This window comes from Orcinus orca, chromosome 3 (assembly GCF_937001465.1).
Source record: "Orcinus orca chromosome 3, mOrcOrc1.1, whole genome shotgun sequence".
Taxonomy (NCBI): domain Eukaryota; kingdom Metazoa; phylum Chordata; class Mammalia; order Artiodactyla; family Delphinidae; genus Orcinus; species Orcinus orca.
Window position 1 is genome coordinate 121,811,797 of NC_064561.1, and position 26,773 is coordinate 121,838,569.

Below are 26,773 nucleotides of genomic sequence, written 5' to 3' on the forward strand. Positions count from 1 at the left end.
ATCTTATATTCCTACCAGCAGTGTATGTGGGTTCTAATTTATCCATATCCTCACCAATGCTTATTATTGTCTGTTTTTTTCTTTTTTTAAAATTATATCCACCCTAGTTTGTGAAGTATCTCATATTGGTTTTGATTTGCATTTTCCTAATAACTAATGATGTTGAGCATCTTTTCAGGTGCTTATTGTCTATTCATATCTTCTTTGGAGAAATGTCTGTTCAGATCCTTTGCTCATTTTTAAGTTGGGTTTTTTCAAAATTGAATATTAAGAGTTCTTTTTATATTCTAGATACCAGCTCTGTAAGATATGTGATTTGCAAATGTTTTCTCATTCTGTGCGTTATCTTTTCACTTTCTTGATGGCCTCATTTGCAACATAAAATTTTTAAAATTTTAATGTAGTCCAGTGTATCAATATTTTCTTTCCTGGCTTGTGCTATATCTTGTGTCTAAAAAGTGCTTTGTCCAACCCAAGGTCATGGAGATTTGGTCCTGTGTTTTCTTCTAAGAGTTTCATAGTTTTAGCTCATACGTTTAGGTCTTTGGTCCATTTTTTGAGTTAATTTTTGTGTATGGTATAAGGAATGGGTCCAGCTTTATTCTTTTGCATTTGGGTATCTATCAATAGCTCTAGCACTGTTTATTGAAAATACTGTTTTTTTTCTCCAGTGCATTAACTTGGTCCACTTGTCAGAAATTAATTGACCATAAATGTTAGTGTTTATTTCTGGGCTCTCAATTCTATTAATTTTTAAAAATTGATCCTACATTGGAGGAATTATCCGTCTGGGATTTAGACACAGTGGGACTGTTGGTCAGTGAGCTGGAGGTTGCAGTTTGGGGACTGGTGACCAGTCAGTCTTAGATGGTTGGCTCATTTCTTCGTGTGGTCATGAGATTAAATATTTTCAGATTTCTAACTGTAGGTTTCACAGGGCTGTGGTAGATGTTGGGAGGCATGAAAGATGGTTTTGTTTATACAAATCACAAAGTATAAATACGGTGTCAGTGGAAACTGGAGTCGTCTCTATATCACTGTTAAACTGTGCTTCTGAGTCATGGAGTTGTCAGGGCTGAAGTACGCTTCCTTGCTGTATGCAGCACTAGCCAGCTCTTTATGTAATATTTTCATTTATTAAGCAATAACTTCATTAGAAAATGAATTTTGATTGGATTTTCCAAAGCAGTTATTGTTTTTCGAAGGTGCTAATTCCTCTTTCCTTTTTTCTTTTGCACATTTAGTTTGGTGAGGCAGTTAAGAATGCTGACTTTACATCACACCTGGGTTTGGGCCCTGTCCTCACCCTTAATGAGCTGTGACCTTGGGCAACTTATCTTCTTGAGCCCAAGTTTCTCATTGCCGCACTGGGGATAATAACAAAAGTAATTATCTCACAGGTTGGAAGAAACTATCCACATGTAAGAGTCCATCCTAGCATTTGGGAGTGAGTGCTGCAGAAATGGGAGCAGTTGCCTTTGTTGTTGTTGTTTGTTTACATAGTTACAAAACACCCCCCTCCCACCCCCCAACAAAATCCTTCTGGAAAAAGTCGGCAAACAGAAATGCAAAGGGGAATAACTTTTTGGTTAGATGTGAGGTTTGGGTGATGGGGCTGAGGACGCTGAAGCTGCACATTGCTGGAGCAGGTGGAACTGCCAGGAAGAAGGGAGCCCGTAGGTTCCTTGTCCTTTGGGGACAAGCTTCCACAGGTTCCTTGTCCCCTTGTTCCTTGTGCCGTGGGAAGAGAGCTGGCAGCCGGGTAAATCTCCCTAAGCGTCAGCTCCAGCTTTGCGTTTGAGGAAATGAGATGCTAGCTACTTTGGAGCTACTGGGTTCAGACCCCAGCCCTGTAAGCCTCTCAGCTTCTTTTTTGAGGGCGCTAAGAATAATATTGGTAACTAACATTGTTGTTCTAAGTGCTTTACTACATTTTCTGTGCTAACAATCCTATGATGTTGGAACTACTGTTACCTCTATTTTGTAGGTGAGGTGATTGAGGTGCAGAGCTGATAAGTAACCTTGTATTGATGGGATGAGCATTTAATACAAGCTAATGTTGAACACTTACTATGTGCCAGGCACGTGGGCTGAGCACTTTACATGGCTGATCTCATGTCCTCCTTAAAGATGTCATCATTATCGCCTTGATACGGGGGAACAAGTCTGTTTGCATTGCTCCACTGGCCAAGGGATTCCTACCTACAAAGGAGCAAGTTCCTGTTGTTTGTTTACTTTTACTCTTGCCTAGTGTTGTCTTAAACTGTGAATGTTTAATGTAGGTGACTTCAAATTCTTGTTTGTTTATATTGATCACTTTTCAGTTAATTGATAACTTCAGAGGTTGGTTGAAAAACTATTTTGTTTTATGCAGTCTCTGAAGAGATGATCCCAAGAAGTTAAATTAAAAAAAGAAGTTTCTATGTGATATTTTGAGGGAAAGGGAGTCTTCTGAACTTACCATGAAATTTACTTTAAGCCTAAGTGTAATTTTTGTTTTCTGTCTTTTGCTTAAGTATCTTCTTGTTGTATAATTCGTTTGGAAGAGTTCAGAATGATCTTTTCATTTCTATTAGAAAGCGTGGGAGGTGTTCTCATGTTAGCAATGGGAAAAATGTGAATCATGGGACAGTTTAGAAATGGACATTTTGTGCAGTATCATCATGATTGAGAATGTAGGCAACCTGAATTTTTTTTCCTTAACGTAATAGTTGAAAGAAGAAGGCGAATGATAAAAGGAGATTTGGATTGTAGTTCAGATTTTAGGCTTGCTGCAAAGTGCCAAACTCAGTTTCACTCTCTTTTATGCTTAGTGTCTGTTGTTAAAGCTAGAGTCCAAAATAATTGCTAGAAACTTTTAAACATCATCCCTCTCTGTAGACTATAATTTTATCCTGAGTGTATGTCAGTAGCTCTTGGTGGCTGCGCCATCCTAGAGATGGCACCATAAAGGTTTGGGTTTGAGTGTTAGGACCGGGCTGACTGAGTTCACATCTCAGGACCTTAGGAAAGTTGCCTCACTTCTGTCCACATCAGTTTTCTCGTTTGTGAAAAATATGGAATCGACATTCTGGTTTCCTTTTTCTCTCTTTTCTCCTTTCCTCTGCTTCTTCTTTTGTCTTTACATCACTCTTTCAAAGTCAGCATAACTTATAAATTTTTTCTCTGATTCTAAAAGTGGTACATTTTCATGCCAAAAAGTTAAGTAATACTTTCTCATTTGTGAAAAGATGGCAAAAATACCAGTGAAAAACTGGTAAATCATTATCTGCCTCACAGGATTGTGAGGATGAAATGAAACTATGTTAGGAATTTAGGGCCCTACCTGGCACCTAGAGAATACACAATACAATTTTCTATTATTAAAAAAATTATTATTACTACTGCTACCACAACTTATAAGAAGAATAAACACTGCCAGATATCTTTCAGAATGATACTTGATGCTGAAGACCTTGGCTGTATTATACTACAGCAAGCCTTTGGAATGGTGCTGAGTGAGGGCCAGTGAGGACGATGCATATCTAATGGGCCCTTCGGACTGCCTCAGGTCTTGTGTGCATTTAGGTGCTTTTGGGTCTTTCTTGATTTTATGTTTCTGTATGGGGGCAGGTGGAGGAGGCTTTAAAACAGTGTACTCCAGGTCTCCTGGGGATGTGGTAATGCAACAACAGTTTTCGAAATCCTGATGGGCTTTGCAATCAGAGATTGAGGTTTCCTTATCTGTAAAATGGGGATTGTGATACTTAAATCATAGGGCTCTTCTGAAGATTAAATCAGGGAATTCCCTGGCGGTGCAGTGGTTAGGACTCCGCTTCCACTGCGGGGGCATGGGTTCAATCCCTGGTTAGGGAACTAAGATCCCGCATGCCTTGTGGCCAAAAAAAAGATTAAATCAAAGAATGTCTTGACAACACCTTAGTGTAGTACCTTGATACAGAGGAAGTGTTTAAGAAATGGTAGGTAACTATTATTTATAGTGAGTACTGGGTAGAAGGATCTCCCTGGTTGCTTAAGACACTCCCAGTCTTTTTTTTTTTTAAGACATTCCCAGCTTTAATTTTCGGTGTTTTGATGGCAGAACAGCATATAATTCTTTGGATTGTTTTTTTTGAATTTTATGTCATTTTTTTAAACACCTTTATTAGAGTATAATTGCTTTGCAATGGTGTGTTAGTTTCTGCTTTATAACATAACAAAGTGAATCAGCTATACATATACATATATCCGCGTATCTCCTCCTTCTTGCGTCTCCCTCCCACCTTCCCTGTCCCACCCCTCTAAGTGGTCACAAAGCACCGAGCTGATCTCCCTGTGCTATGCAGCTGCTTCCCACTAGCTATCTGTTTTACATTTGGTAGTGTATATAAGTCCATGCCACTCTCTCACTTCGTCCCAGCTTACCCATCCCCTTCCCCCTGTCCTCAAGTCCATTCTCTACATCTGTGTCTTTATTCCTGTCCTGCCCCTAGGTTCTTCAGAACATTTTTTTTTTCTTTAGATTCCATATATACGTGTTAGCATGCGGTATTTATTTTTCTCTTTCTGACTTCATTCTGTATGGCAGTCTCTAGGTCAATCCACCTCACTACAAATAATTCAATTTCGTTTCTTTTTATGGCTGAGTAATATTCCATTGTATATATGTGCCACATCTTCTTTATCCATTCATCTGTCGATGGACACTTAGGTTGCTTCCATGTCCTGGCTATTGTAAATAGAGCTGCAGTGAACATTGTGGTACATGACTCTTTTTGAATTATAGTTTTCCCAGGGTATATGCCCAGTAGTGGGATTGCTGGGTCATATGGTAATTCTATTTTTAGTTTTTTAAGGAACCTCCATACTGTTCTCCATAGTGGCTGTATCAATTTACATTCCCAGCAACAGTGCAGGAGGGTTCCCTTTTCTCCACACCCTCTCCAGCATTTATTGTTTGTAGATTTTTTGATGATGGCCATTCTGACTGGTGTCGTGTCCCCTGCATTGGCAGGCAGATTCTCAACCACTGCGCCACCAGGGAAGCCCCCTCATTTAGTTTTGATTTGCATTTCTCTAATAATTAGTGATGTTGAGCATTCTTTCATGTGTCTGTTGGCAGTCTGTATGTCTTCTTTGGAGAAATGTCTGTTTAGGTCTTCTGCTCACTTTTGGATTGGGTTGTTTGTTTTTTTGATATTGAGCTGCATGAGCTGCTTACGGTATTTCTTCCCTTCTGATATTCTTTGATTTTGCCAAGGTTGTCTTGTTTTTTTAATGTACCCCAAGAGAATGAATTTTTCTTTTTTTTGGTTTTTTTTTCTCACCGTACTGCGCGGCGTGCGGGATTTTAGTTTCCCGACCAGGGACCAAACCTGTGCCCCCTGCAGTGGAAGCGCGGAGGCCTAACCATTGGACTGCCAGGGAATTCCTAGAATGAATTTTATAAATAAAATAGACAGCTAGATAGCAAGTCATAGCATATGTGGAAGGTAGCAAATTAAATGGGCTTTGTACTTTTTTCCGGGTCGGAAGACTTCTACTCTTTTATTTTTCACTGATTAAAATTTTGCATAATTTTCTTTTAATTAAAAGAACTTGTTATGAAATTCATCCTAATGTTGAAAACCTGGAAAAATCAGGACAAGGTAAAGAACACAAAGATGATTTAAAAATCACAGCTCTGGTTAATATTTTAGTGTGTTTACTCTGTCTTTTCCCAAGGATGTGTCCGTGAGCATTTTCCCATATTAAATTATTTAACGACATCTTTTTCAGGGACCGCATACGTGTCTGTCGGAATCCCCTTATCTTGTCATATTGAAGCAGTGTTTGATCCCCCTGGAAACGTGCGTTCCCTATTTGCCATCCCTGAAGAGTCCTCCTGAGTGGAGAGCTCGGGAGCTTCCTGTGAGGGGTGTGAAATGTCTTCCTTAAACACACACCCGCACCTGCCATTGGCTTGTTCCAGATCCGTGGAAGAGGAGGCCCTGCCGCTGCAGAAGCAAAGCCCTCACCCTAGTTCCCTGAGCTTGGGTACAGCATTGAAGGAGCCACAGATCACCTGGGAGCTTATTATTGAATAAGTGCAGGTTCCAGTTCTGAGTGGTAGTTGGGGGCTGGGACCTGACGGGCTCCCAGCGATGCCCACACTGCTGGCCCAGGAGCCACACTTGGCACCTCGAGCTCGGGCACCTCAGAATTTGCCGAGCGCTCTCTGCTCTTGCTGTGAAGCAGTCTGTGCCTTAGTCTACTCTGGGCCCGTCTGTTTGGGGGCCTTCCTGCACTTCCTCTGTCCATCCCCTCATCCAGGCTCTTGTCCATAGCCCTGTGCTCTCACCACATCCCCACCAGATGCGCTCTTGTCACTCCAGCAGCTCTTGGCTTCCTGGGCCTCCCCCTCCTGCCACCACCAAGTCAGGGGCCAGGAAGGTTTCTTCGCGACTTCGACTTCTTTGCTGCCCCCATCCCCCCAGCTTCCTGTGCAGGAGCTCGGGCCTTGTGCTGGCTGATTCCCTCTCTCTCTGTGAGGCACCCTCCGTCAGTCCTGCCCTGGCCCCAACCTGGCATTTGCCCCACTTGGGCCCCTTGACCCTTGGATTTCCCTGGGGGAAGGAAGGAGGGGCGAGACAGACCAGACTCCTGCAGGGAACCCTCTAATCTGTCTACCCCCTATCCACTCCACCCAGCTGGCTTGAGAAACACCGGGTGTGACTGAACAAATCACAGTAATTCAGGTCCATTTCCTGAACCGCCTACCCCTTGGGCCTATTTACCTTGCAGCCCAATAACAGTTCATTGAGTATGTGTGTCAGCCTGGCTTTTTGATCCGTGGCGTTTGGTTTTGATGCTGGGGTACTGTTCTTCCACAGTGTAGGGCCAGTAGAAGGGCTCTATCTTTGTAGTTTTAAGTGGCAGAGGGAACACCACTCCCAACTTGGGAAGTGACTTCTGTCATTGAAAAGAATGCCCCTGGGAGAACATCCCTTAGACTCCCCTCTGCCCTCCTTGCTGGCATAGCCAGTGCTCTGATGGATTAAAAATATGAAGGTGAAGGTTGTGGCGGCGGGGGGAGGGGCTATATAAGAATATTTTCATTTCTGTTGATATTTTGATAGAAAAAAATATGATTCATGCACTCCTTCGTGTGTGGCCTTGGTTCCTTTTGCAGAGGTATTTTAAGAACATTAACAGGAAGCTTCTCAGGATGGGGGCGCGGTCGCAGGGGGGAGTTGCACATGTGTGAGAGTTCTCTGCCGGCCGGTGTGATGAAAGCTGCCTGTCGCTGAATAAAAGCAACCTCACAAACCCTGACACCTAGGGTTTGGTGCCAGCTGGCCTTGTCACGAGGCCCAGGTTCAGAAGAGGGTAGGCGGGTTGCTGATAAGATCCACTGGGCCCCTGGGCAGCTCTTCAACCAAAAAAGGCAGTTAACTGTGGATATTTGCCTGGGGGAAGGGTACACACCTATTCATTCCTTCCTCTTCAAGCTACAAGTATGAGGGAGGAGGTAAACTTCTGGGGATGGAAGGAGAAGGGGGCTGGGGAGAAGGCTTCCTGAATCTTTGAGGGACTGAGGAACGGCAATCTCAACTGTGAGAAGGTGTTTTCTCAGCTGTAGGAAAACAGTGCAGCTGTTACTCCAGTTCTGAGAAAAGGCTGCGGGACCAGGACCTTTCATGTGGCCACCAGGCTTTCATGTGGAGAGACGGGTGAGGGCGTCCCTGTAGGAGGGTCCCAGTGAGAGCTACTGCGGCCCTTTCTCTCTCCCTTCCCCACCCCTGAGGGCTGGCGCCGTACGGGAACAGGTTTTCCAAGCCAGAGGCCTTTGTCTGGCATCTCTCTTTTCCAGTTTTTCTATTCGTTTATGTGAAAACAGGTTTAAAACGTCACCTTCTATCAGGCATTCTGGGAATCCTAAAGAATAGGATTATATGAAATCCTGGCTGCTGGAAAATCTAGGGCAGGAGGCGTGTGTGAGTCTGTCCTTGCACAGAACCACTGCAGCTAGTCTCACCTTCAGAGATAGCCAGCTTGTCACTTGTCAGGGGTCGGAGGTGTCTTGAGCAGTGGCCTCTTCCTACGGCGGGGAGGGAGAGCGACCAGCAGTTGACCCTGCGGTTGTGTGAGGGATGCGGGGAGGGACTTGCCTGCTTCTCAGAAGTAGGGAGGGAGGCGCCTCAGGGGCTTGGGCACTTAGCAGCCATAGCCCGTAGCTTCCAGAGAGCTCAGTTTTGTGGCGACCCCAGGGCTGACTCATCGTGAGCCATCACTTTAACTGTGTTGTGATGGAAACCTTTCAAACTGTACTAGACACTTAGACACTTACTGCCTTCTTGCTAGAGTCGACAGAGCGTTGTTTAAACTACTTATGGTGCCACGTTTTAGTGGGTTTGCGTGTCTGTGAGTTGATTGCGCTATGGATGCAGAAGTGTGGGACCCACGGGCTGAGTTTTTAGCTCGTCCTGCCTCCAGACTGCTGAATTGTCTCAAATGCTGTGTTTTTTGCTGGTCCACTGATGCCCACCACTAGATTTGTCCTTCAGTCAAATAGCCTAACCTTTCTGGGCCTCCGATTTCATATCAGGAAAATAAGGGGACTGGACTGGATCAGAGGTTTTCAACCTAGGTGCTGCGACATGTCCCAGTTTGGGTGGAATTTGGGGGATGCCGTGTTTGATATAAATCGACTAGAATGTAAGCTTCATGAGGGCAGCGACTGTACTCCTAGCTCCTAGAACAGTGCCTGGTCACTAGTCAGCATTTGATAAATATGTGTTGCATGTATATATAAGAACATTTGTAGTGTTTTAGTGCACCCATATGTTTTATACATTGGAGTTGCACATGGGATTTCACTTGGTAGGGAAAGGAGTGCACTGCTAACCCCTTGAAACTGCTGGCCCACCTGAGCTCTGAGGTCATGCCTGCTGGAACTGTCTGTGAAATGAGCCCATTTCTGTTCTCCTTCCCAGAGCACACTTGGATCTAGTTGGCTCTGTGGCCTCCATCACCAGGATTGGCAGCGTCTGGGGATTGGGCTGGCGTAAAGGACCTCTTAGAAAGGGCTTGGCACATTTCTTCATTGCGGCGTAATCTCCACGACACAATCAGGCACATTTTGGGCTTTGTGTTTCATTAACTGTTTGTTGATAAGCTATTATGAAGTGGAACAAGCAGGATTTTGCCCCCCTCTCTCATTTTGATGAGAAGCCTTAAAACTGACTTTTAAAAATGGTTTAAACCTAATGAGCACTTTTCTTCCCATTGTCCTACACTTTTCCATTTTGAATTTCAAGGTTTTGTTTTCCTACAGCATTTTTTTTCTGGAACTTGCTTAACTCATCTTTCTCAGAACTGTTCTGCGGCAGGTATTTGTGGCTTCAGTGGGTGCAAATGAATGTTCTGATTGCCTTGCTTGTTCCTCAGTGGAAATAAAGAGGGCACGTGGGAAGTGCTTCCACACACATGACAACTTTTCCCCAAGTTGCTAGGATGCTTTCCTGGGTTTAGATCTCAGAAGTTTTATTTCTGAAAGTATTTTCCTTCAACAGATGCATTTATCATTCACATTAGGGCAGAAAAATGAAAGCATTGTTATAAGTGAGGTAGTAATGATTTGATCCCATCCCCCTCCCATCTTTACCTCTTTCCATATCTACCTGATGGACTGAGGAGGGGGGCCTCTCTGGGGAGGAGGGACATGACTATTGATGATGTAGATGATAAGTACAGGTGGCTTTCTTGGGAAAGTGGATGGATACCCTGTATTAGGCTCTGCGCTGAGAGCTTTTCCTGAACTGACTCATTTAATCCTCACAACAACCCTGTGAAGTAGGTATTTTTATTCCCATTTAACAATGAGATAATTGAAACCTGGAGAGGTAAAGAATTGGCCCAAGGCCGCTTAACCAGGCTGCATTGGAGCTTGGGTGTGAACCCAGACAGGAGCTTGGGTGTGAACCCAGACAGCCTGGCTCCATCGAGAACGGGGGAGGGCATTTGTCTGAGACATTTCTGATCGTCTCCACTTGTGAGGGAGAAGAGGGGGGGTTGCTTCTGGCATGTAGTGGGGAGAGGCCAAGGATGCTGCTAAACGTGCCACAGTGCACAGGACAGCAACCCCCCCCCCAAAGAATTATGGGGCTCCCAATGGTGCCCCAAAGAGTTTGACAAACTTTGCTCTAAATGATCTGTCTCCCACGAGTGTTTCTGCTTTCTGGCAGTTCAACAGAAAACAGTTAGTTTACCTTTTAACCTTAAACCTTATAGGTTCTCTCCACCAACTTACTAAAGTATATCGAGTGTGGTATTTTTTAGAAGACGCATAAGCGGAGGGTGGTGTGAGGGAATGACTCAAAGAATCCAACTGCTGTCTGAGAACAGAGAACTCAATAAGCATTCTGTAAGTAACCCTAACCTCGTGAGAAAGAGACTCCCAACAAGGGGAACGGTTGTGTCCAGATTCGTTGTGACCCAAAAGCCAGTGCTGGCTTGGTGGGTGTTGATGACCTGTCCTTTGCCTGTTTCAGATTCGGTCCCAGTGGCTGTGGGTACTCAGTGCTCATGAAGGAAGGACACTGACCCTTGACAATGCTTTTCATGGAAATGCTGTTGAAACCAGCACGTTCTAGAATGTTGAAACCTGTGTGAGAAACCTCCTGTCCCGAACTCCTTTCCGACAACCCTCCAGAATCGTGTCATGACAGTTATGGAAAAGATTGTGAAAATCTTGGAGCTTTAAGTGATTCTCTGAACTCAAAAGGGAAAAACTTAAGAACCTGAAATGAAGGAAACACAAGAGCCAATTTCTGGGCCAGGCAAATACACAGCTTCTTGTTCAACTTGCACTCTTAGGTAGCCATTTAATTTTTCCTATTTCATTTTCATTTGCTTCAAATTCTACCAAGTAGAGGTTTATTTATAGCAATTAAACTCTAAAAAAGTTTATAAGGGTTAAAAAATTTTTAAATTGAGGTAAAAACAAAATTCACCGTCTTAACTATACTTAAAAATACAGCACAGGGCTTCCCTGGTGGCACCGTGGTTGAGAGTTCGCCTGCCGATGCAGGGCACACGGGTTCGTGCCCCGGTCCGGGAAGATCCCACATGCCGCGGAACGGCTGGGCCCGTGAGCCATAGCCGCTGAGCCTGCGCGTCCGGAGCCTGTGCTTCGCAATGGGAGAGGCCACAACAGTGAGAGGCCCGCGTACCACAAAAAAGAAAACAAAACAGCACAGTAGAATTTTCTAGTTTTATGCCTCAGTTACAGTGATAGTTCACTCTGGCTGTTTTCTACCAATCACGTAGCAGAAGTAGATCTCATTTACTCGCTGGCTGATTCGTTTAGCAAATGCTTGAGTGCTTACTACCTGTAAGGTAGAAGAGAAATGTTGTTTTGTTTTCTTCCAAAAGAGAAACTTGAAGTGTTTTTCTAATTACAAGATATGTGCTGGTTACAAAGAGTTCAGAAAATACAGAAAAGCGTAGTCACTCATAATCCCACAATTCTGTTAACTACCATTGACATACTGGTATATCCTTTTAGATTGTTTTTTGTTGTTGTTATTGCAGATCTGTATCGTGTTATAATTTTACCCCAAATGCTATCATGCTCTATACTGTTGTGTTATTATCTATTTTCAGTTAATGCAGTGTGGACATCTTTCCATGGCCGTAACTTTTCCTGTATAATCATTTCAGTGGGTGCATTGGATTCAATGATATGAATGCACCATTATGTCAGTGATCAGTACTCTTTCCAGTACAGAAAGGAGCATCCAGGTTCCTTTCTTCTAAACAACTTGTTATGTTAACGCAAGTTCGTGTGCGCAACACACAGTGAGGACAAACAAACCCTAACATCGGAGTTTGGAGCAGAGAAAGGTTTGTTGCAGGGCCACGCAAGGAGACGGGTGGCTCGTGCCCCCTCCAAAACCCCGAACTCCCCGAAGGGTTTCAGCAAAGCATTTTTAAGGCCAGATGAGGGAAGAGGGTCACAGCGTATGTGATCAGCTTGTGCACAGTTCTCTGATTGGCTGATGGTGAGGTAACAGGGCAGTGTCACAGGGGTTAACACTACCAGTCCTTAGGCACCAGTAGGTCTGGGGGCTATGTGCTCATGGTCATCAGGTAGTTCACGTCTTTCATTTGGTGGAGGTTTTCACATCTGCCAAGCAACTCAGGAATGTGCATTAGATGCTGTTATCTAGGTACTTCAGAGAGGAGCTGAAGCAGAGGGTTTGGGGGAATGCCCCATAGGGTCATTTCACGGGTAGAAACAAGGTCTGTTGTTTATTGCTGCATTCTCAGGAATTAACATTGCACAACTGGGTATGTAGTATACTAACCATTAGTTGAGTGAATGAATGGCCTGGTTATTTTCCATAGGATTAGGGGTAGTAGGGCTTTTAAAGTGGGCTAGGGCTTGGGGGTGAGAGAGGGGGGAACTTGGTAATGGGAGTGGTTGAGCTGCTCTGGCAGGGCGCTAATAGAGGGCATCCAGGTCCACTGCAGCCAGAGGTTGCCAGGAGAGAGGAGGGGCACACAGAGGGAGATGCCTTCTTCAGATACCTGTTGAATGCTTACTGTACCCCTGAGAGCAGGAGAGAAAAACTGCTTCCTCACTTGCTGCTTCCTTCCCACACAGCCAATTTCCCTTCTGTAGGAAACCAAGGTTTCAGGCCAGTGTTGTCTGTCCAGTGCACCCTCTGTATATGCCAGCAGTGAATAGAGCAGAATGGCAAAGAGCCTACAGATTCAAATCCTGGCTCTACCACTCACCAGCTCTGTCCGGTGGGGTTGATATAATAGCTCATGATAAGTTGTAGTACCTTGCAAAGAGCAAGGGATTAATAAGTGTTAGCTAATATTATTATGGATTAAGTAAGCTTTACTAGGTTCCCCTATATTCTTTTGTGTGGGAGAAATCCACTGTAAGCTCCAAACAAACCAACTTACTAACACATGTATAATATATGTTGAGGTTTCTAAAACACAATCCTTTTGTGAATTAGCGACTACCTGCCACCTGTATTTCTTGTGCAGTAAGATACGCCTTTATTGAGCAGAGGAATTGTGTGTTCTTGTTCTCCCAGCTTTGAAGTCGCATCATTCTCTCGTATAGCTACCGGTAAAGGGCAGCACGTGGCACCACGGTGGCAAGAGTTGCTATTTACCACTGCCTCTGCCTCCTGACTGTAGTGGAGGAAAAGGCCTGTATAAGCTCAGTGGGAAGCTGTTTCTGAGCATCTAGTGAGGAGAATGAGGTGCAAAATATTGGTTGTGTAGTCCAGAATTTAAATAAATACTGCTATCAAAGTAGAATCAGTTGTTCCTTACCTCTCTGCTGACCGCTGGTGATTCATAGATAATCCTAAAACCTCAAAGGAGAAGGAAGGAAAGTGGGCTGTGACATGGCATGAGTAGTATTGTGTGTTACCCAAAGATGTGGAAATGGAAATTAAAAGATAGCACCGTTCACTTTAATAAAATATTCTGAACCTGGTTTTATGTCTTGTGTGTTTTTCTTCTCTTTCCTTGGTATTAACGCCCCCCCACCCCCCAGCTTGCACAGGAACACCTGGGTTCTGCTTCCAGCAGCTTCAACAACTTCAGTTTTTTAGGAACTTCCTTACTGCTGCCCCGCCTCCTCGCCATGTATTAAGGGACAATATTGTAATTATTGTAGTTAACAAAAAATCTCTAAGGTCTTTCCTCAGTTCTGCTAGGGCTCCTGCATTTCCAAGTCAGGAAAAGGGACTGAATGAAGGTCCGTGTCAGGTTTGAAGCAATCTTTCCTTTTGCAGTTTCAACTTAGTTTTGACGTGCTAAAGCCAACTAGGCTGTCCAGAGCTCTCAATGAATAAGTCTGAATGAATGAATGTTTTCCACTTTGCTGAGGGATTTACATTCCCCCAAACTAAAGCATTGGAACTGAAAAAAATGTGATCTGTGTTTGCGGTGATTCTTGCGACAGAAGTGTCCTACACAACTCGTTTGCCTTCCTAAGTGGAACGAAGGGAACCCGAGTTAATGGGGTGCCTGAGTCATTATGATGAATTTGAGTTATCTCACTGCCGCGGGAGCTGAACATCGCAGAATGTAGCCCAGGAAGCAGTGGGGTGATGCTCATAGAACCTGCGCCTGCTTGAAGAGCTTTTGACTGCTCCACTTTTTAATTCTTCCCTTTCTGATTGATTTTTCTCTCTCTCCTTGCTTTGGGTTTAACCCAGTGTGCTTGCCTCTTGCAGGTCATTTTTCAGCATCTAAGAACTTGTGGATGGTAGGGATCAATCAGATCACCTCTTACAGGGATGAACAGACTGTAGCATGGGTGCCACCATGCACATGGTGCTCATTGGTCCTTGCATTTTCCCTGTGGATTGAGACATTCAGCCTTAAAATCTACCTCAGGACCGCCACTGCCAATGAATTGAGCGTCAGATGAAACCTGTTTACCTATCCTCTGTCATCTGCCTAGGCTCCTTCAATGTGCAAGTGAGGAAAACCAAGACCCAGAGCTGCACAGAGTTAGAATCCAGGCCTTCTGGTTCTCAGACCCGTACTCTTCCCACCAGTGGGCTTAAGCAAGCCTGTTGGAACTGTGAAAAAAAGACCTGAGGGAGGAAGAGGGGAACTCTCACAAGATACATGAGCATGTGTTTGTGCTGATTCTATGACATCTCTTTGGCTTTCTTCCTGATTCTTTGCTATTTCCAATTGGTGGTGTTGTCAGCAGGGAATTCTAGGTAATAAAGGAATTGTGCTTTTTAGTTTAACAAAAGAACCCGGAAGTTACTACCAGCCCTAGCTCATGTTTCGCTTCTGTGATCACTTCCTCACGTGCCTGGCATCAGTCCTTAGAAGAACTGTCAGCCCAAGGCCAGTGGGAGGACAAGGAGAATGTGTATTTATTTACTGTGGTTTTGGTAGTGTGTGTGTGCACGTGCGCACGCGCGCACGAGGGCACGCACCTTAGACAGGAGAAGAAAACTAACACTAAGGGGGAGGCCCAGCTCCAGGTAGCAGCAAGAGGCTGGCTAATCCTTTCATTTGGACTCTGCCCCGGCAAGGACAAAGCACCTTCTATTTAGAAAAGCCTTTGCTATTCATGCTGTTGCTATTGCAAAGGAAGTTAGATAGAGGGTGTGAACGGCTCTTTGAAATTTTTCTCTTTCAGTATATTTGGGGGAGGGAAAGTTTCTTCAGAAAGAAAGAAAACACACACGTCAATACCACACTGCAAATACTTCTGTATCATTATCTTGAAACTTAGTTACTTTTCTTAAATAGTCCGTTTTCTTTTTCTAATCACAAGAGTAATACATGCACATGGTAAAAACCCAGACAGGGGAGCAAAACAGTGAGACATGGCTGTCTTAGTTTCCTCCCCACATCTAGGCCCACTCATCTAGGCCCAGGTGATCGATGTTAGCGGTCTTTGTGTCCACACACATATTCCCCACGTACAGATATGCGTACGTATAAAATATCCGGGCATACTGGCTGTCTTCGTTTGCTGGAGCTGTCATAACCCAAGTACCACAGACCAAGTAGTGTAAACAACAGAAATTTAATTTCTCACAGGTCTGGGAGCTAGAAGTCCGAGATTAAGGAGGCTTCTCCTTAACTTGTAGATGGCCGTCTTCTCCCTGTGTCTTCACATGGTCTTCTTTCCGTGTGTCTCTGTGTCCTAATCTCTTCTTCTTACAAGGACACCAGTCATATTGGATTAGGGTCCACCCCAGTGACCTTATTGAATCTTAACTACCTCTTTAAAGGCCATCTGTCTAAATAAAGTCATGTTTGGAGATACAGGGGGTTAGGATTTCCAACATATGACTGGAGGGGCGGGGGCAGGGACACAGTTCAGCCCATAACACTGACTTATTCTTTTAAACTATGTCCTATTGTATGGATAGTCCATAATTCATTTATTCTGCCCCTGTGTAGCTGGAGAATAAGACCTTTTTTATGCTTTTTTTCTTTTTTAATTTTATTTATCTTTGGCTACGTTGGGTCTTCATTGCTGCGAGCAGGCTTTCTCTAGTTGCGGTGAGCAAGGGCTACTCTTCAATGCGGTGCGCAGGCTTCTCTTTGCGGTGGCTTTTCTTGTTGCGGAGCATGGGCTCTAGGCGTGCAGGCTTCAGTAGTTGTGGCACATGGGCTCAGTAGTTGTGGCTCGTGGCCTCTAGAGTGCAGGCTCAGTAGTTGTGGTGCACGGGCTTAGTTGCTCTGCGGCATGTGGGATCTTACCAGATCAGGGATCGAACCCGTGGCCCCTGCATTGGCAGGCGGATTCTTAACCACTGCGCCACCAGGGAAGTCCCCGTTTTTATGCTTTTAATTAACAACCTATACCTAAATCTCTGTGCTCTTGTGTAAGTATACCTACAGGATGAACTTCTAGAAGAATTGTAAGCATCGCCCTCCCAAAAGATTGTCCTGGGTCCCTCTTGAATGTCTACTGATTTCTTGTGGAAAAAGATTGTGTGCAGTATCTATAAATTAAAGCCCTTAATAATGAACTCTTTGTGATACAATGTGGGTGTGAGAAATTCAGAGTGCAGCACATGACTTGTGCCCTTGGCCCTGTGGAGTGGGATTGCCAGCCCTTTTGTTTGAGGAGTGTTGCTGTTAGGACTTTATCATATATTATTCATTCAACATTTATTGAGCCATTGATGGGCACTGTTTTGTTCATATGTTGTTGTTTGTTTTTTGATAGACTTTATTTTTAAGAGATATTTTAGGTTCACAGCAAAGTTGAGAGGAAGGTACAGAGATTTCCCGTATACCCTCTGCACCTACACACGCACAGCTTTACGCATTATTCACGTCCCTCGCCAGAGTGGTACATTTGTTACAACCAGTGAACCTACACGGACACATCATTATTATTTAAAGTCCATAGTTTACATTAGGGTTCACTCTTGGTATTGCCCATTCTACCTTTGTTTTTTATACCTTGACTTGTTCAGTAAAATGTTTAGGTCCTCTGGAGTCGGGGGTAACAAGACAGAGGCACTTCTCTCCAAGCTTGTGACAGCCCCTGAAGTTAGGTTGGCCAGGAGTTGCTTTCTCCAGTTTTGAGGGTGAAGAGTAGGGGAGTGACATGTTCACAGTAATAAAGCTGTAAGTGGCAAGGAATAAAAGGTAAACCCATTTTATTCTAAATTATGCTCTTCCGGAAAGAAGTAGTAAGTCAGCAGGGCTGTGAGATTTTCCTCACTGCTAACATAACATTGCTTGTGTGGATGCTGTTTTGAATTTCCACTTCCGTATCAGCGTTTAGCTTAAGATAATGCACTTGTACTATGGTATTGGTGATTGGCATAGTTTGCTTTCATAAATAACTTTTAGGCTAGTAGAGAAGTGCTCTTTGATTCTAATATTAGGCATGTGTGTATGTATGTACACTTGTCTGTATATATGTATACACACATAAATATCATAGCACCACATGTAGGGTGAAAGTGAAAAATAAGGAGAGTTTAAAAAATTAGATCCATACAATGACACATGACTTTAATGACAGAGTAGGATTAAACCAATGTGATTTTCTCTTCACGTTTTCCATGATCACATTCCTCTGTCACTATTTGTCTTTAAATGACCCATTAGGCTGACATTATGTCTGTATGTGCTCATTTTTCCCCTCTGTGGAGATAGTAAGTGTAAATGTTGATTCTGCTATGGGTAAGTTCTCTCATAGGATGTATCAACTGCTTCTAAGTATTTCTTTTTCCAGATAGGATAAATATTTGATCACATTTGAAATACAGTAAAACTGGTTATCTAAGACCATAGAGCTTAAAGAGTTAGCAACCGTTGAATGAGGCAGTTTGGAAAGAATTTGGCAGGCAGAGGAGGAGGGAGGCGGGTCTGGGCCAGAAGCCATCTAAGCCAGTGGGAGCGGAGAAGAGGGAGCCGGGGAGGGAGAGGAAAGAAAAACTGGGGCATATGAGTGGAAAGGGATCAGTAAAATCAGGGACAGAGAATATGGATGAGTGAACTGTAAAGGAAGGTGGCCTGTAAGAACACCACACAGGCAGCAGTGTTAGGATCCCACTCGTGTGATCTGTTAGCTCAGCCCGATAGAATAGCTTGTCTTGCAGAGCAGTCCCAGCCTTCTGAGGCAAGAAGAGTCTTGAGAAAAATGGCTTAGAAAACTGAAGGTAAGATGGAGAGAGTACATTAAGAAATTTTAAGTAATGAAATAGTACAGAATGACAAAGGGCTCCAACAGTGGCGGTTCCATGAAGTAGATGAAATATCTTGGGAAATGTGTATGTTTCTAAGATCTGTCCTAACGTCATTATGATTATAACCTGTTGTGGTCTTACACCTGTGGTCTCTTCTTACTGTAAGTGATGTTTATAGTGTAGCCTTCTAATTGATGCTTGTTTTGAAGCCATGCAAAGCTCTGAACTTCCTGCTAAATAACTATCAAGAGATTGCATTGTTAGGTTTTATGTATAGTGTTAATACATGTAGATTTGGTTGTTATTTGTGGTTTATGGTAATCTCTTTTGTATTATTCCCTATTTGCTAAACGGATATCCCTCCCTAACACCAGGTGTGTCTGATTAGGTTGTCCAAGAGACCACCAAGTACACTAAGTACTGTTAGCACCCTCACTTTAAAAAATGAGGAGTCTGGGGCTTCCCTGGTGGCGCAGTGGTTGAGAGTCCACCTGCCAATGCAGGGGACACGGGTTCGTGCCCCGGTCCGGGAAGATCCCACATGCCGCAGAGCGGCTGGGCCCGTGAGCCATGGCCGCTGAGCCTGCCCGTCTGGAGCCTGTGCTCCGCAACGGGAGAGGCCGCAGCAGTGAGAGGCCTGCGTACCGCAAAAAAAAATGAGGAGTCTGAGCCTTGAAAACGCTCATAGCTGGTAGGTGGCAGAGCCAGGGCCCAAACCCAGGCTTACTAAAGATCTAGTTTCCTTTTAGGGCAGTGAAAATACTCTGCTACATAATGTTGCATATATGTCATTATACATTTATCTAAACCTGTTCAATACACGACACCGAGAGTGAACCCAAAATGTACCGTTCTGGTGACTGATATTGATAACGGGGGAGGCTATACATGTGTAGGAGTGGGGGGCATATGGAAAATCTCTGTGCCTTCCCCTCAGTTTTATCGTGAACTTAAAACTACTCTAAAAAAACAAGCTCTTTAAGAAGAAGAAAAAAATTAACACCAGACCCAAACCTGAAAACTTAATCCCCTATTTTATTTAATATTCTCAAATAAAATTATGTCCTGTTGCATTGACCAGTAAAGCCCAATCCTGCCCCACTCATTAGCCTAAAGCCTACCCTTAGGGGCCTGAAGCTGTGGTCAACAACACACATGTAAGAGGCACCTGTGCCTTTTGTGCTTTAAGTTACCTCCGCCCCCCCCCCCCTCCCCCCCGCCCATGCAGTTCATTCTTTGGCTCATGGATTTTGACAGGTCCCTTTCTTGGGCCCAACTTCTTGGTATTCCCGTCCTTCCCACTTCACTTAGTCCTTTTTCTAGTTCTTGGCTTCTTGCTCTTCACCAATTGGTTTTTGTCTAAGAGTGATGACAGTGCTTCAGGTGAAGTGTGCCTTTTCTGTTTAAGTATTGGGCATCTCCCAAGCCATCATGTTTATTAAAGACAATGTCAGACCAATTCTGGCGAAAACTTTGTTCACGCACTCAACTGTTCACACATGTCCTATGGGCAGGACGCCTTGGAAGAACGGTAGCTCACCTGCAGAGGTCTGGGGTAAGCAGGTTTGTGAAGGAGAGGCTCTGAGAGGATGTTTTGTGTTCCTTTCCTAGTTGGCCTGCTGCTGTGGGAATGCTGGCTGCTCCTACTGCTGCGGCTGCTGCCCCAAGATCCGCCAGTCCCGGAGCACCCGCTTCATGTACGCGCTCTACTTCATCCTGGTCGTCATCATCTGCTGCATCATGATGTCCAACACCGTGGCCAACGGGATGAGGGAGCATGTAAGTCACCCCTTCACCTCTTCCTACTGCTGATGAACGGTTGATGAGGGTGTGTGGGAAACATTCAGTTTAGAGGATGGGGCCCACCCACCCCAGGGTGGTTTAGGGTTATACCCGCTCTCCCTAAACTTCCCTGAAGCCTCTTCAGTGCTTTCCTTCCAAGTGGGCGAACCCTTCACCATCTCTATCTTTAGTAGAAGGACAGATGCCATCTGATGCTTTTGGTGCAGAAGATTGTGTGTGTTGTCTTGGCTTCATTTTGGGGTTTTTTTTTTTGTCTTTTTTCCTTTTTGGCCATGCCATATGGCATGCAGGATCTTGGTTCCCTGATCTTGGTTCCCTAACCAGGGATCAAACCCACGCCCTCTGCAGTGGAAGCACGGAGTCTTAGCCACTGGACCGCCAGGGAAGTCCCATCTTAGCCTTGTTGATGGCCGTTCCTGATTAGATGTGTAGTCTTTTCTTACAGACCTTTGTACTCTTCCCTTGTCCTAAGGCTGTCTGCCAGTGTCTCTGGTAGCAGCTGTTATATATAAACACTTAATGTAGCCAGTATGGTAAAGCCTACGTAATCCCACAGGTAATGAGGAGTGGGCTATTGGGCAAGTTTTACTTTTCTGGACATGTCACTTGTGGGGTGGGTGTCTCCAGGGGTGAGGGATGGATTTGCTTCCAGCCATTTCCTGGGCAGTGTCTACAAAGGTATCCCTGGTACATGATGCTGATAGAGACACATATAGGGCCTTTTTTCTGGAATTTCCTCATAGTAGGCCTGATTATGGGGGGAAGTGTTGGGGGTTCTGAGGGAGCCCAATAAATAACACCATCCTTCCGCTCTGAGGTTTTGAACAAATTGACAAAAAAGACTACAGTTTCAGCGGGTAGATGCCAAACATTGCCTTCATCCCCCGAGAAGTTGATGTAAGACATTGTGGCTCGAATCTGCAAGGAAGTGGTCTTCCTACTACTGAACCCCAAAATGAGTTAGACAACCCATCTGGGGACCCCACCTGAGCCAGGGAGCACTTCCTCTGCAGGGGCACAGTTTGCTGGGAAGAGCTGCAGGTGTGTTCTCTGGGGGCAGCTCTCCTCGGAGGGAAGGCGGGAGAAGAAAGGCTTGCCAGCCAGACCCCATTTGCCCCGCAGCCTTAGTGCTGAGCACTGCATCTTCCTGGGGCCAGCAGAGTAGGGGGGGGGGCAAGGTCAGGGCAGTGCCCTACTGGAAGCCTGGAGATGGCATCGCCAGGAGCAACTCCTGAGGAACTGTTTGTTCTCCCCAACCTTATGCTGAAACTGCAGACTATTTTAAATGCACTCAAGGGCTTCAGAACAATCATGTTTTTAGAAGCACTTGTTATATTCTTATCCGTTAAAGTAGTCCCTTTGAAGCTTTCTGTTGGGTAATGCTTTTATAACTGTGGTGGTATGATCTGGAATATACTGGAACTAATGTGAAAACTTGTGAAGTTTAGATTCTCCTCTGATTGCTTTAAACAGTGGATCTCTGTTCAGTAAGGCCCTGCATGGGAGCCATGGGTCATTCAAACTTGAGAGAAAAGGAGCTTCTAACCCAGAGACAGGTATGAAGTCTGAGCTTAAAACCAGGTAGAAGTTGTGTCTTATGAGAGCATGCATGAAGTGCTGTGGAAGTTTGGAGGCAGGGAGACCAAGGGCTAAGGCTGCCTTGTTCGTCTACACCAGGTCCTACTCCATCTCGGTGGTGTTTTCCACTCTTCTCTTCTTCTTAACTTGGTTTAATCTTAAATGTTTGTGACAAGAAGTTTGAGAGGAGGAATACTTGAAAGGGTAGATTTTAACTCTTATTCTGAAGGTCTGTTTAATCTCCCACTTCTTACCTTAGCTTTTCAGGTAACTTAATATTCTCTTTTTAAATGAACAAGCATTGGCTTAAGGACCCAGTGTGGGGCTTCCCTGGTGGCGAAGTGGTTAAGAATCTGCCTGCCAATGCAGGGGACACGGGTTCGAGCCCTGGTCTGGGACGATCCCACATGCCGTGGAGCAACTAAGCCCGTGTTCCATAACTACTGATCCTGCACTCTAGAGCCCGCGAGCCACAACTGCTGAGCCCACGTACCACAACTACTGAAGATCGCATGCCTAGAGCCCGTGCTCCGCAACAAGAGAAGCCACGACAATGAGAAGCCCGCACATGGTGACAAAGAGTAGCTGCCACTCGCCGCAACTACAGAAAGCCCACATGCAGCAACGAAGACCCAACACAGCCATAAATAAAGAAGGAAGGAAGGAGGGAGGGAGGGAGGGAGGGAGGGAGGAAGGAAGGAAGGAAGGAAGGAAGGAAGGAAAAATTAAAAAAAAAAAAAAAAGGCCCCAGTGTGTCACTGTGATAGGAGCTGCCAGTGTGTCCATGGTGCTCTTAAGAAGCTTTCAGTCTCCGTGGAATTAGGCTTTGGATCCCAGAAACATAATCTGAAACTACAAATGTATAGTACCTCTTAGAGATGAACCCATCAGAAACATTGTTACTGGAGGTAAAGATAATTTGGGAACCACAGGACCTATTTTAGGATATGACTTTCATAATGATAATTTTAACATTTGATTACCATCCAAGTAACCTGCCTCATGGAACAGTCCCTAACAACTCCAGTCAGTATCTGACTGTTCATAGAACGTTTAAGAAACAGAAGATTTAAAAAAAAAAGAAAAGAAAGAAGAGAAACAGAAGGTGTTGACTGGTGTTGCTAGGGAAGGCTTCGTGGAAGAAGTGACTTGTGTGATAATAATGAATATTTCAATTGCTAATATCTGTTGGGTGATACCGTGTACCAGGTTTTATTCTAGGCATTTTACATTATCATCTCAGTTCATGACCACTGTACTCACCTGAGCAGTATTATCCCTGCTCTACAGATGAGGAAACTGAGGTACTGAGTCATTTAAGTACCTTGCCCAAGGTCTCCAGCTCTAAGTGGTGGAGTTGGGATTTGAATTCAGGCTGACTGAGTTCTTAGCGACTAGGCTCTGTAGGTAGAATAAGGACAACACATGTGTAGAAGGGAGGAAACATGGGCAGGTAGAATGACTTGCAGGAATCTCAGTGCTAAGGTGAGGCATTTGGCCGTGGTCTTGTGGCAAGTGGGAAGCCATTAGAGATTCTTGAGTAGGAGGCTGTTGTCATAGAAACAGGCCGAGATACTCAGGGGGTGAGCCCAGCAGTGGTGTGTGTGCAGTGTGACTTGGGGTCAGAGCAGAGGGAAGGAGGAAGGGAGGGAGAGAGGGAAGGAGGAAGGGAGGGAGAGAGGGAAGGAGCAACCCCGAGGCCTCACAGAGGCTCTTGTAAATGTTTCTCTGCCTGTTCCCTGAAGGTACTGATTTGAAAATGGTTTGGCTGGGCTTCCTGAATAGGGAATGAGGCCCCTGTGGGTGAAACCAACACTTTCCCATCTCTAAGGCCTCACAGGGGGCCAGCCAGCTGGTCACCAAGTCAGCTTGTTTCTGGGCCTATAGAATAGAGGCTGGCCTCACCCTCAGGCGGTGCTTGAGGGCAAGCGCTGGAAGGTCCCTTGGGGGATGCACACTGGGCTTCTGCTGCAGTCCTTCCTCCTCCCTCCTCGTTGGCCTGGGGAAATGGTTAAGGGTGTGACAGGAAGAGGGGAAGCACGTATCCTTGTAACAGCCCAGATGGGAGAGCGCAGTTGCCTCCTACCCGGCATCCTTGCCTTCCTGCGCAGTGGCCAGGGCTCCGTCGGGAGCCACGTGGCCTTTGGTGTGTGGATTTTGAACACAAGGCAGCACCTTTTCAGTTGTTTTCAGTTTTTGCCTTGGCTTCCCAATGCGGCCTGTGTTGTAGTTTGAGCGACAGGGAACTGCAAAGAGCTGCTGGGCCAGACTTCGTCCCGCCTCATCTCTCTCGGGGAAACTCCTCTTTCCCGTGAGAACTTCGGCTCTGCTGTGCTGGTTGAATGGGATGCGATTTCTGTCTTCTCCTGGAGCATTTTTCCCATCTCAAAACATACCAGCCATTTTATTGCAGGTCATTCTTGTCAGTGACCATGTAATTCACGCAGGAACAGTCTTGAGATATTTGATGCTTGTGGGGATTAAAAATCCATTTTAGAATGTAGAACAGCAACCACAAAATGGGCGAGAGATTTAAGCCTCCTGACCGGCACCACTAAATCAAGGTGGAACTTCTGTGTGGAGACCAATGATGACACTTTGAGTTTGGGCGTCCTAGGAAGCTGCGCGGGCATTTGGGGAGGGAGGAGAAAGGAAGGCTCTTCTTGTTTCCTGTGGGACAGGAGCCCCTAAGACTAAGCCTGCATTGGAAAAGGGAGGACAGGGCATCTATGTGGGCCTCGGGGCTTCTTTCCTGTGAGCTGTGTGCCAGGCCGAGGGAAGAAGAGCCCTAAAGGTTCCTGAGTGGAAGAATCCATTTTCTCCATCCCGCATTCCACTTGGTGCCCAGGCTGCTCTGAGGCGTTGACATGGGTGGTAGGTAGTACCTGAACCTTTGCGTTTTTTTTCTTCCAGAACCAAAACATACCTCCCACATCGTGGAAGACGCGTTTATGTTGTTGTTTTAGTGTGTTTCTTTGCTTGCAATTTAAATCTTGAAGAATCATTCCTTGTATTGAGAGGAGAATCTCCTATGATGTTTGTTTTTGGTAGCAATCTTTTTTTGTTCCTTCAGTTGTTTGTTTGTTTTTTTGTTGCCATACTCGGGCCTCTCACTGTTGTGGCCTCTCCCATTGCAGAGCACAGGCTCCGGACACGCAGGCGCAGCAGCCATGGCTCACGGGCCCAGCCGCTCCGCGGCATGTGGGATCCTCCCGGACCGGGGCATGAACCTGTGTCCCCTGCATCGGCAGGCGGACTCTCAACCACTGCGCCACCAGGGAAGCCCCCTTCAGTCGTTTTAAAAGGTGTTAACGTTTTGTTTGTACTCTTACTGAATCTCTTTTGGAGACATGGTTTGCTTTATACATTATTTTCTGCTGGTGGGTTTGGATCAGTTTTCCTCTGAGTGAGTAAGAATGTGGAAATTGAACCATTCCCATGATTGGATGAGAAGAGCTTTTCCGTTCTTTTCAGCACAGGGTGATAATTGTTGCAGGGTAGAGTGGGCCTCAGAGGAGGGTTGGATGAGAGCAGACAGGGCCCAGAGGTGAGGGGGGCTGAGGGCTGCAGTCTCCTCAGTGTCTTAAAAGCAGCTTCTGAATTCCATTCTCTCCCTGGACTTAATGAAAACCCGTTCTTGTTGGTAGAACCCCTGATGCCCCAGCCTCCCCCACTAGCCAGTGATACACCCAGAGACTTCAGGTGCGCCTGGAAATCTCCTAGCTCAGCCATTGTTAAGTTGGCTTACAGGCTCTTGTTAGGCCAGCAGAGTTTTCTTTTTTTAATGTGCACTTGGCCGCCTGCTTCTTGCATTTGGCAAGAAGGGGCTAGCATGCTGTAGCTCGCCACAGGCCCCATCACTGGATGTTTACTTACATCAGGTCCCATACATTTCCCCTTACTTCTTGCCCCCCAAGAATAGCATTTGGATTTGAAACTCCTGAAATAGCTTAAACTCTTTGAGTTCGTGAGTTTCTGAAAAGGCTGTAAATGTCAGAACGGACACCAGGCTTCTTACCCACCCCAGACGGTGAGGGGTAGGGAGGTTGCTGAATGTGCTCGAGTGGTCTTTGCAGATCTTCACGCACAGCCCCAGGCCGGGGCCCGAGAAGCCTGTCTCTGCCGTGACTCGTCTACCCTTGGCACGCTGGAATCTGGCATTTTTATCCAAGTGACTATTTAGAAATTGTTCTGGTCACTTTGGTCCACTGAACTCAATGGACCACTCAGTTTCAGGACTAAGTGGAGGTGGGACCCTGATTGGATCTAAATCTGCCGCTCCTTCAGTTACATTCCCAAGTTACAGTCATCACCTCCCCCCACCCCTTTAAAAAAATCTTAAGTAGGTATTCTACTCGCGATTTCTGCAGTTATCATGAAGTCCATAATTTGCCAGGGAAGGGGGACAGGGATGCATGTTGAGGCTGCCAACTGTGGATTTAGGCCCCTGGAACAGAGGTAGCAGGACAGGCTTAAAGGACTTTTCTCTATTTATTCAGAAAATCCAGTTCTCTCTCAACACATTCCCTAGAGGTGATATATAAATTAGCTTTGGTCTGTATTTCTCAGTCATTTTCACTGTTCATTAGAAGGAGAAGGAGATGTGGTAATGGGAAATTCATGTATATTAGCTGTATTAACATAGATTACGTGGAAGTAGATGGATGAAAATGGAATAAAGGAGGACTGTTTATAGCCAGGCTCGTTCCGAGGCCATATCCACATCTGGTCATCCATTTCCCCCCGCCGTGCCGAGTGTAGTGGTTACCTCCTGGCCTGAGCCCTTCTCCTCTGCCTGCTTTCCCTGAGCCGTGCTTTCATTTCCGGCTTTGGTTATTCCTAATGTTTATCTGCTTGAGGCACACTTTTCTCAGGACAGTGCTGGGGACAGATCCATTCTCCCCCTTTTTTCTAGGTCCAGTGCTGACGACATACTTGCCCCACGCAGGTCATAAAAGGGTTGGGTTTCTACTCAGCATTCAGGCAGTCCTGATTCGACCCCACCAGGCTCCTTGATGTCCTGTTCCAATTGTCTTAATTAGACTTGGGTTGTCCCCATGTCCCTAGCTTCACACGTTCACTTCCCCTCAGACTTCTTTCTCCAGAGAACTAACCCCATGGGTGACCCCATGAGGTTGCTGTTTGTACTTGTATGTCTCCCAGATGATACTCCATTTTCAAATTCTGGAGTTCCCACAGTGTAGCAA

The 26,773-nt window shown here is 45.3% G+C and overlaps 1 protein-coding gene across 4 annotated transcripts in view; it reads left to right on the forward strand.

The window, feature by feature from the left end:
- The window catches only part of SERINC5 (serine incorporator 5), a 178,684-nt gene that overhangs the window by 109,064 nt on the left and 42,847 nt on the right, over positions 1–26,773 (forward strand). For 2 of the 4 annotated variants that reach the window (XM_049707759.1, XM_033409081.2), the window contains 2 exons: positions 10,512–10,836; positions 19,797–19,964. In XM_049707759.1, coding sequence (XP_049563716.1) covers positions 19,881–19,964 — 84 coding nt within the window. In that variant the 5' untranslated portion in view covers positions 10,512–10,836; positions 19,797–19,880. The remainder of the gene's footprint in view (positions 1–10,511; positions 10,837–19,796; positions 19,965–26,773) is intronic. The other 2 variants (XM_049707758.1, XM_012537375.3) reach the window with 1 other exon arrangement.